The sequence below is a fragment of the Melospiza georgiana genome, chromosome 29 (genome assembly GCF_028018845.1).
Source record: "Melospiza georgiana isolate bMelGeo1 chromosome 29, bMelGeo1.pri, whole genome shotgun sequence".
In the NCBI taxonomy this organism is placed as follows: domain Eukaryota; kingdom Metazoa; phylum Chordata; class Aves; order Passeriformes; family Passerellidae; genus Melospiza; species Melospiza georgiana.
In genome coordinates, this window is record NC_080458.1 from 6,514,155 (window position 1) to 6,524,277 (window position 10,123).

Sequence of the window (10,123 nt, forward strand, 5' to 3'; positions counted from 1 at the left end):
CAGAATGACTTAATTTACAGTAAGGGGGGAATTTGTCTTGGAGCTGACAACAACACGTTCCCTTTTGCTGCAGATTAGCAAGATGTTATCCCATCTTGATTATGTGTGTTTGTGCTGCCAAATATTCCTGGCTTCAGAATGTTTCTCTTCCCTTTCTTCCTTGATTACATGTTGCAATAAGGGAGGTTTTGTTCTCTGTGGGGTTGAGCCAGTTCTCTTCCTTCACTGTCAGTGTGTGTTTGTGTGTGGATAAATTGTTATTCTTGTACAGTAAGTTGCATTTTTAAAATGTTGCTGCTCCAGTTTGCCTCAGCTGCAGTCCCACAACCTGCCTTTGGACTAGCAGGAATGTAATGTGCAGATACAGTAAATATTAATTTAAAGATAGCTACAAGCTTCACTAAAATGTTTTCTCCCTTAATGTTCTTCACAGTGTGTATTCTGGACATCAGTCAATTTTAATTCCTCCTATGGAGCTGGAATCCAATCTTTTTCTCTGGTTATCTACTGTCAGCCAGTATAAAATAAGGGACACTTTCTGTTCCTATTCAGTCATGGAACTGTGTACAAAGGGACTTGGAAATCAAGTTGAAATGTTAAAGGTAAGAAACGTTTCCTGAGTGTTACATCACATAAATTAAGGAAGCTCTGGTAGTAAAGCAAAGCGATATGATTGTTAAATTCAGATTTTCCTGTTGCACAAATCTCCAGGCCAGAGATGCTCCAAAAGCAAATCTGCAAAAGGAAATCTGCAAAAGCAAATCTCCAAAAGCCAGTCTCCCTGGGATAGGAGGGGACTGGGGAGGAGCAGGGGCTGTGCAGTGCAGGGAGCACCTGTCAGGGAATGTCAGGGCAGCCCTGAGCAGGGAGGATCCCAGTGCTGCTCTGCAGCAGATTCCTTATGTAACAGTCTGCAGTGGAGGCTCACACCAGCACATGATGGAAAGCACATGTCAGGAGAGCTGCTCAATGGAGGTGTGTTCTCCTTGGAGATGAGAGAAGGGAATAAATAGCTCCATGCCATGCCTGAGGTGGTTTTTTCCCTGGGATTTCCTGGATTGTGGCTCTGTGAGATGAAGGCTCAGCCTTGTTCTCTGGCTGGCACAGAGCTCTGCAGGTGCCTGGGCTGTGTCACCAGGTGAGCAGCACACAGGAGCTCCTGCCTGGTGCTGGTCGGAGCATTCACCATAGAAATAATGATGGATTCAGGTGCCACTGTTGCTGAAGAGTCCATGCAATCCCAGTGGATGACTTTATTCTGCCTGGGTTTGGTTTCCATCTGTATAAGCAGTGACTCAGAGGTGTAATCTCAGCTGAGCAGCTGTGCAGAGAGCTGGGGCAGAGAGGGAGCTCTGTCAGTCCATGTCTTGCTCTGGCTGCATTTCCAGGCTCTGGTCAGGCATAGAAATGCAGCCAGATTTATAATTGTGAACAGAATCAGAAAGAGTGAGAGTAGCTCGGAACACAGGGACTGAGTTTGTCCTGCATTTCCTGAGTAATTTAATGGGATAAGAAGCAAATGTAACTTGTTGAGAGGGGATAGATGAACACTAGTAATCTCAGCTGAGCAGCTGTGCTGAGAGCTGGGGCAGAGGGAGCTCTGTCAGTCCATGTCTTGCTGTGGCTGCATTTTCAGGCTCTGGTCAGGCATGATTTATAATTACAAATAGAATCAGAAAGAGGAAAAGTAGCTCAGAACACAAGAACTGAGTTTGTACTGCATTTCCTGGGTAATTTCACGGGCCAAGCAGCAAACAGAGCTGGTTGAGAGGGGCCAGATGAGCAGCTGCAGCCCTTTGCCTGGTGTTTGTGTGCAGGCCCGTGGCATTAACCTGTCCTGTGTCCGGACCTGCGTGGTGGTGGCCGAGGAGCGGCCGCGCGTGTCCCTCACCCATTCCTTCTCCAAGCTCTTCAAGGACATCGGGCTCTCATCCCGGGCCGTGAGCACCACCTTTGGCTCCAGGGTCAACGTGGCCATCTGTTTGCAGGTGAGGCTTCCCAGGGCTCCTGGTTGTCGCTGGCACCAGGTTCCAGATGCCAGGCTGGTTGTGTTCCACGCTCCTCATCTGGGCACATTTCTGAAGCCCAACATCTGCCCTGCAGAGAACAGCTGGCACGAGATTTAAGCAGCTTCTCTCATTTTCAGCTGCCAAATCGTATCACAGATGCTCAAAACAAGTGAAACATGAATCTGAGCTGTTTATTGACACATAAACAGTGCTTGGTGGCTGAGAGGTCTTGTGGTGTCTCCCCCCTCCCCAAGGCTCCTTCCCCACACAGGTGTCCCAGAAAGTCACCTGCTTACTGCAGGGTGCAGCTGCAAAGGTGGGGGAATATGAGTAGGAATTCTGCTGTAAGAAACCCCTGGAAATAGTTTTGGGCTCAGGCAGAAATTCCCCTGATTGCTCTAAACACATCAATGTTTTTTAAATATTAACTCCTCAGGGAACATCGGGGCCAGATCCCACCACGGTGTATGTAGACCTGAAATCCTTGAGACATGACAGGTACTGTAAGTTCACTTAAACCAATTTATTAACTGTATAAAACCCTGCAGTGGTGCTGTTTTCACACCACTCCAGCCACTTCAGCTCTGGTTTTTCACCTGACAATGTTTGTTTCTTGACCTTCAGAGTCCGTCTGGTGGAACGAGGAGCTCCCCAGAGCCTGCTGCTCTCTGAGTCTGGAAAGGTAAATCCATGTGTGCCCACCTCCCCACTGCCTTTGTAGCTGGGAAGGACAGTCCTGTGGCATGGGAGGGGGTGGCACTTGGTTACATTGTCCCTCTGGAACTTGATTATAAGGAATTACCCATTGATTTAGGAGTGTGTTTTGCTGGAGTTGTTGGGGAATTGGTCCATTTTGCAGTAAATTTCCACATCAGAAGTGTGGGCTCTGGTATTCTTGAAATCAGGCTGTAGTTGGGATTTACTGTAACTCTTACTCCCTCATAGTTTAACAGAAAGAGGTTTTCCTGTAGGTTTTTTGCTGAATTCTTCAAAATCAAGGTCAGAATATCTTACCTGTGTGACCCTGGAGCCATGGGATACATCCATACCCTGATCTTGCCTTGCTGTACCTGTCCTGCCTGTTTTATCCCTGTTTGTGATGTCCATGGGTACAATCCTGCCCTGATTGAACAGCCTGTGTGTTTTATTGTTCTGAAAATAATCCAACAAGAACTGCACATTTCCTTTTTGTGCTCTTTAGATTCTGCCTGGGGTCAAAGTGGTCATTGTCAATCCAGAGACAAAAGGGCCTCTGGGAGATTCTCACCTTGGGGAGGTAAGTGCAGGTTTTGCTCCTTGGGGACCTTTTCCTGCTGCTCCTTGGGCTTTTCTCTGCTGGGGGACAGTTTGGAGCTGTGATAGAAGCCTTTGTAAGATGAATTATTGCTGGAGTGTTCAGAATTTGGGTGTTATTTCCCTGTCAAGTTTAAAGAAAACCCACTTGAAAAGAAGCTTGTTCCACCCTAAATCTTGCAAACTGGCTCCCAAATAGTACAATTTACATTTGGCTTTCCTTTCTTTGATTACACACCAGTATATTGATCTGTGTTGGTGGATTATTATCCAATTTTGGACTGGATGTGTTAAAAACCCACAATTTATTTACTCAGTGAATCCTCAGTTACAGTTACTGCAAGACTACACCTCAAGGTGCATTTTTAAGGTTCTGCGGGTTATTTGGAAGTCCAAGATGAATTTTTCTCATCTGATAAAACCACAGATAAAACCAGAACCTTCTTGTTGCAGTTCCTTTACCCACTCCCACGTGTGGGCATTCCTGGGGACCTGACCCTTTTCTCCCTCCCTGCACAGATCTGGGTGAACAGCCCCCACACAGCCAGTGGCTACTACACCATCTACGACAACGAGACCCTCCAGGCCGACCACTTCAACACCCGCCTGAGCTTCGGCGACGCCGCGCAGACGCTGTGGGCGCGCACGGGGTACCTGGGCTTCGTGCGGCGCACCGAGCTCACGGCGGCCAGTGGAGGTAGGGCATGGGCATGGATATGGGCATCCATGGCAGGGCACAGCTCACAGGGTACCTGGGCTTCGTGCGGCGCACCGAGCTCACGGCAGCCAGCGGAGGTGGGGCATGGGCATGGGCATGGGCATGGGTATGGGTATGGGCATGGGCATGGGCATGGGCATGGGCATGGGTATGGGCATGGGTATGGGCATCCATGGCAGGGCACAGCTCACAGGGTACCTGGGCTTCGTGCGGCGCACCGAGCTCACGGCGGCCAGCGGAGGTGGGGCATGGCATGGGCATGGGCATGGGTATGGGCATGGGTATGGGCATGGGCATGGGCATCCATGGCAGGGCACAGCTCACAGGGGTACCTGGGCTTCGTGCGGCGCACCGAGCTCACGGCGGCCAGCGGAGGTGGGGCTGGGGCACCTGGGCATGGGCATGGGCATGGATATGGGCATCCATGGCAGGGCACAGCTCACAGGGGTACCTGGGCATTCCATGGCAGGGCACAGCTCACAGAGACACGGGCAGCCTGGGCGTTCCATGGAAGGGCACAGGTGGCAGGGGCAGCCTGGGCATTCCCATGGGAATCTCATGGCTTAACCAAGGATTTCACTGGGCACAGCTCACAGGGGCACGGGCAGCCTGGGCATTCCATGGGAATCTCACCAAGGGTTTCACCTGGGCACAGCTGACAGGACATTCCCATGGGATTCTCGTGTGGTTTAACCAAGGGCGTGTCTGGTTTGATCCAGGCTGGTGATGAGCAGAGAGAGCAGCCCTGGGGAGAAGGGTTTGAGGTGCTGGGCATGCCCCAGGACCCCCCTGAGCCTGGGCTGAGCCCCCAGCCTGGGCAGCAGGGGAGGAGGGCTCTGCCCCTCTGCCCTGCTCAGGTGAGACCCCACCTGCAGAGCTGCCTTCAGGCTGAAGAAGAGAAGCTTTGGGTGATCTAATTGTGGCCTTCCAGTGCCTGGAGGAGCTGCAGGAAAGATGGGCACAGGACATCTTGGAGTGCCAGGACAAGGGGCAATAGCTTCAAACTGCCAGAGAGCAGGGTTCGAGGGGATTTTGGGAAGGAATTCCTTCCTGTGAGTGTGGTGACACCCTGGCACAAGGTGCCCAGAGAAGCTGGGGCTGCCCCTGCATCCCTGGCAGTGCCCAAGGCCAGGCTGGACAAGGCTTGGAGCAGCTGGGACAGTGGAAGGTGTGGGACTGGATGGGCTTTAAGGTCCCTTCCAATGCAAACCATTCTGAAATTCTTTAGCTTGTCCAAGAGACAATTTTTCTTTACAAAATTCCATCTATTCCCCCTCCTGTCCTGTCTCCCCAGAGCGCCACGATGCCCTGTACGTTGTGGGAGCCCTGGATGAGACCCTGGAGCTGCGGGGGCTGCGCTACCACCCCATCGACATCGAGACCTCGGTGTCCCGCACCCACAGGAGCATTGCTGAATGGTAAAACACTCCCGAGCAGGGCAGCCACCCTAGCCCAGCTGAAATGCAGCAGTTCGGGCAAAGATGCAGGGTTTCAGCTGAAAAAAAATGTAGGGAGATTCAGGGGGTTTTGTGCAGGTCATACACCTGATTTCCCATCTGCAGATGAGAACATACTCTGTGTTTTCTGACAAGCCTTAGCTCAACACAGAAATGATGATGATGATTTCCTTCTCTGGGGTGTAAAGAGCCATTTGTGAGTCAGTGACAGCAGCTTTGGGTTCCTGTCTCATACAGGTAGTGCTGAGATAAGTCTGATTTTTGTCACATCAGGACCAAGTCATGTTGCAGTTAGGTTGGAAATACACCCCAAAGCAGCTGATATCCATCTAAGGATAAAGAACTGAAAACTTTGGATCTTTGTGGCAACAACTGTTTTGTGTTGTTTTTCCTCTGTCGTTTCAGTGCCGTGTTCACCTGGACCAACCTGCTGGTGGTGGTGGTGGAGCTGTGTGGCTGTGAGCAGGAGGCTCTGGATCTGGTGCCTCTGGTGACCAACGTGGTGCTGGAGGAGCATTACCTGATTGTGGGGGTGGTGGTGGTGGTGGATCCTGGAGTCATCCCCATCAATTCCCGAGGCGAGAAGCAGCGGATGCACCTCCGGGACAGTTTCCTGGCGGATCAGCTGGACCCCATTTACGTGGCCTACAACATGTGATGGGAGCACAGAGTGATCAGGGTGCTTGTGGAGAGTGAAGCTGGTGAAAATTACTAATACTTGATCTAAAGTTTGAGGTTGCTGCCACGTTCCCTCCCTCCTGTCCTGGGGGTTTCAGTCCTGGTGGGGTGAAGGAAGTGGGAGAAGCAACAGCAAACGTTTGTAACAGTTTACTGAACCATGAGCTTTAGAGAACTGCAGAGGGGGAAGGAAAGTGTGTGAGCTACGGAATCCCCAAGGCCTTTACAGTAGTGTTACTTTTTCACCCGTTGTACATATTTGTATTTTTATCTAATCCCGGGTTAGGATTCTATAAGGGGTGGGTTTATTTAGTTAAGATAATAAACTATTAAGAAAAGGGTCATCAGAGTTCTGCAGTTCCCTACTCCATGATCTCCTTTGCATCTGGAGCTTGTTCATCCCACGGGATCACACGACTTATTGACAATTGTGCCATGACCAAATCAATAACTTACAGAATCAGAGTTACTTATTCATATAGAGATTTCTGGAATTTAAAAAGAATTTTGCCTATATTTTAAATATGTAAATATTATTATACATAATTCACTTAGATAGAAAATTAACTTGGCTAGCGAGGGCAGCTGAAGGTTGATGTTTTTAAGGACAGGTGACTTTTGTGGTCCTCAGCATCATGGCATTGGCTTAGACACAATGTGAGATGCTCCCACCTTCCCCAGGTTTCTGATTTCATTTGCATCTTTATTCTGGCCAGAAGTATGCAGAACCCTTTGGTTTTAAGGCACATCTTTCTGCAGGAGGCTGAATTCAGCATGGAATTGGGGAGAAATGCCAGTGCAGGGAGGGAACTGAGGGGCAGCCTCTGCCTCATCCTGTGGCACCAAGTGTGGAAAGGAAAACCATTCCTAGGCTGACACACAGGTGAATTCCCTGCTTGTGCCATTCCTCTGGGATTCCTCCAGCTCCCTGCAGGCACAGCAGAATTACTGTGAACAGGCTTTAGTGGAAACTGGGAGCAAACAAAAATGCTTTCCTCAAAAGAGTGGGAGAATCCCAGGTTTAAGTTGGACACAATTTTACTGGAGGATCCAGTAATTCTGGCAAACACATTGTTAAATAACATTGTGAAAATTGCTGTCCCAGCCTTCCACACCCTGTGTCAGCTCCAGCGTTAGGGAATGGGAAGAAAGAGAAACCTGAAAGCAGCAGGTACAAGCTCTTCCTGCTGGTGGTTGAGCTTTGACTCAAAATTATCTCTTTTTTTTTTTTTAATTCTTCATCTTTTAATAGCAATTACATTTCTCTGGGTGCTAATATATGATTTTGGAAGCTTCAGGAGCTGCTACCAGATCCTGCAACAGGGTTTTTTTGAGTCAGATGTGGTATACAGTGTAAATAAACTTTTCAAAATGTTCCAGATTACCTCACAAAAAAAGTTTTTAGGCAGTTTTTAAAAGGTTTGTGGTGTGGACTTGGAAGATCCTGTGGCAGTTACTGGAACAGAGTCCAGTGGATCCATGAGCAAACCCCAGCCGTGTCCTTGAAAAGCTCCTGCTGCATCCTGGTGGCTCCTCACTGAAAACAGGAGCTTTAAAACTCAGAATTTTCAAATGATATTTTTGAAAAATACTCGGTGGGGAAATAGGAACTGGAAGTTTTGTGGCAGGTCTGGACTTGAGGTTCTTTGCAAACACTTTGGGTTTCAGGGGCACATTTTGGAACCTTGTCTGTGTTTAACCACTGCAGAATATGCACAAAATCTACAATATATTTAGTTTTAACAAATTGAGCACAAAGTGGGGACAGTGGCAGGTCAAAGACTAAAACAGTTGGTCCTGCAGCTTATTTTGGGTGTAAAGTGCATAAAGGGTGTTCTCCCCTTTCAGCCAGAAAATTCCTGTTATTCCATGTTCTTTGTCACCATTTTTGTGTTTCCTGCACAGCCCAGGCCTGCCCAAGCAGCTTCACTCCAGTGTGACCTTTCCAGGAAAATCTGGTGGTCTTGAACCTTTTTCTTTACTCAAAGCTTTAGATAAATTGTTTCAACAAACATTTTTTTGTCCGCTGAAGTAGATTTTAAGTCCAATTCCAGGATTGTCTTTCATTTTTATTCGTGATTTTTTCACAAATAAAACCACGTGTGTATTAATTCCATCAAATGTGGCAGGTGAAATTCCTGAAATGGCATTTTTGATTGTGACTGGATTGATTTTTTTTTTAATTTTATTTTTTCCCCTTGTTTTTTGGTTTGGATAGGTACTGGTAGCTTCCTACAGTTTGAGGTTTTATCTTGCAAGTTCCCTGTGTGCTCCAGATCTCCCAGCACGTTCCATTTCTGTGTGCTGGAGAACTGCAGGACACTGCCCATGGGACGAGAGAACATTCCAGGGACCAGGAGAAGCTGCTCAGTTTGGATTCCCTGAGTGCTTTGAGAGTTTTCTGTAAATCCATTTCCCAGAGAGCAGGAGGAGGGATGGGGCTGGGGCTCTGGAATCCCCAAAATTCCATCCCCAGCTCTGCTCAGCGCTTGCCACGAGCCTTCCACAGATCATTCCGCTCCTCCCTCTGTAGCTGGCGATGATATTTCCATATTTTTTGGGAACAAAGCAAGATCTTTCACTCCAGACATTGTCAGGTGGGCAGGGCTGGGTGCTTCTCCCAAAATCAGCCTCTCCCCCTGGTGTGGCTGCAGCTCTGGGGTTGCACTGGGCACATTATTCCCTTTTCTCGCCCCTTGGGTTCCAACTTAACTGCAGTGAAACTGAAAATCTGGGAATTCTTCCCACTGGACTGAAGTATATTGTGTGTGTCTCACTGTTTCTGAATCTTCTCTGAGCAGACGCTGTGGGAACAGGACAGTTGTGTCCCGTTTTGTTAGAATTTGCACTTCATTTCTGGTTTAAATCAATTCAGCTGTGTCCTACTAACTGTCCTAAAATAAGGTTATAAAAACCAGATCAATTTTAGCCCTAGATGCCTTTTTTTTTTTTTTTTGCTTTTATTTCTGTCAACCTCTTTCTCATTGTCCAATCCAGACTCCGGCATTCTGTAATTATGTATAAAGGTTTTATTTATTTAAAACTAGATTAGTTACATTTTTAAATTTAACACCTGGCTGGACAGTGTCCCATTAACGCATTGATTGTGTTTCCTTTGTCTTGTGTTAATAAATATTGATGCCTGGTTGCTTGTTTAGTCCTTCCAGCGCTGTTTCCATGAAGGAATTTTATTTTTAAGGAAGAAAACGCGGGTTAAAATTGATCCTGGGCAGAGGGAGAACTTGTAAGTATCTTGTATTTTGTATGGAGGAGTGTGGGTGTGAAGAAGCTGGGCTGTGTCCTGTACCTGGAATTTTGGGAATCGATTTTTGGGGATCAGAGCAGGGAGTGGAGCTGGAGAAGGGGATGGAGAATCCTGAGGGAGCTGGGAAGGGGCTCAGATGGAGAAAATGCGGATCAGGGGAATTTCTGCCTCTGCACAAGGAGGGAACAGCCGGGGGATTCGGGATTTATCCTAGGGAACAGGGACAGAGGAGAGGGAATGGGCTCAGGGGGGACTCAGCAGGAATTTCCCCATGGAAAGGGGGTCAGGAATTGGCACTGCCAGGGGGGTTTGGGTCACCTCATTCATGGAGCGGTCCCAGGAAGGGCTGGAGGCGCCACTCAGAGCTCTGGGCTGGGGACAAGGTTGGATTCCATGTCTCGGAGGGATTTTCCAACCTCAGGAATTCCGGGATCCTGTGAAAATCAGATTCCTGTTCCTCGAGGTGCTTGGCTGCAGTTGGTGCCTTACAGGGAACACTGAATTTCCTGTGCTCCCCAGCGATGCCTGAGGAACCGTCCCATGATGAGGGCCACTTACCGGAACCCAAATCCTTACTAAGATCTTAAAACCGCTGTGGAAAAACCCAGAGAGGGACCAAACCTCATCACCTGCCGCTTCCTTAAAACCGCTCAGTGCCACCGGCCCGGCCGTGAGGAATCGCGCCCACGGTCCTGCCACACTC

The 10,123-nt window shown here is 48.6% G+C and overlaps 1 protein-coding gene across 3 annotated transcripts in view; it reads left to right on the forward strand.

The window, feature by feature from the left end:
• DIP2B (disco interacting protein 2 homolog B) overlaps window positions 1-9,300 on the forward strand; it is a 61,197-nt gene extending 51,897 nt beyond the window's left edge. For all 3 annotated transcript variants that reach the window (XM_058042078.1, XM_058042079.1, XM_058042080.1), the window contains 8 exons: window positions 434-602; window positions 1,818-1,988; window positions 2,446-2,507; window positions 2,634-2,691; window positions 3,211-3,285; window positions 3,822-3,999; window positions 5,315-5,438; window positions 5,883-9,300. In XM_058042078.1, the coding sequence (XP_057898061.1) occupies window positions 434-602; window positions 1,818-1,988; window positions 2,446-2,507; window positions 2,634-2,691; window positions 3,211-3,285; window positions 3,822-3,999; window positions 5,315-5,438; window positions 5,883-6,135 (1,090 nt within the window). In that variant the 3' untranslated portion in view covers window positions 6,136-9,300. The remainder of the gene's footprint in view (window positions 1-433; window positions 603-1,817; window positions 1,989-2,445; window positions 2,508-2,633; window positions 2,692-3,210; window positions 3,286-3,821; window positions 4,000-5,314; window positions 5,439-5,882) is intronic.
• Window positions 9,301-10,123: the final 823 nt, after the last annotated feature.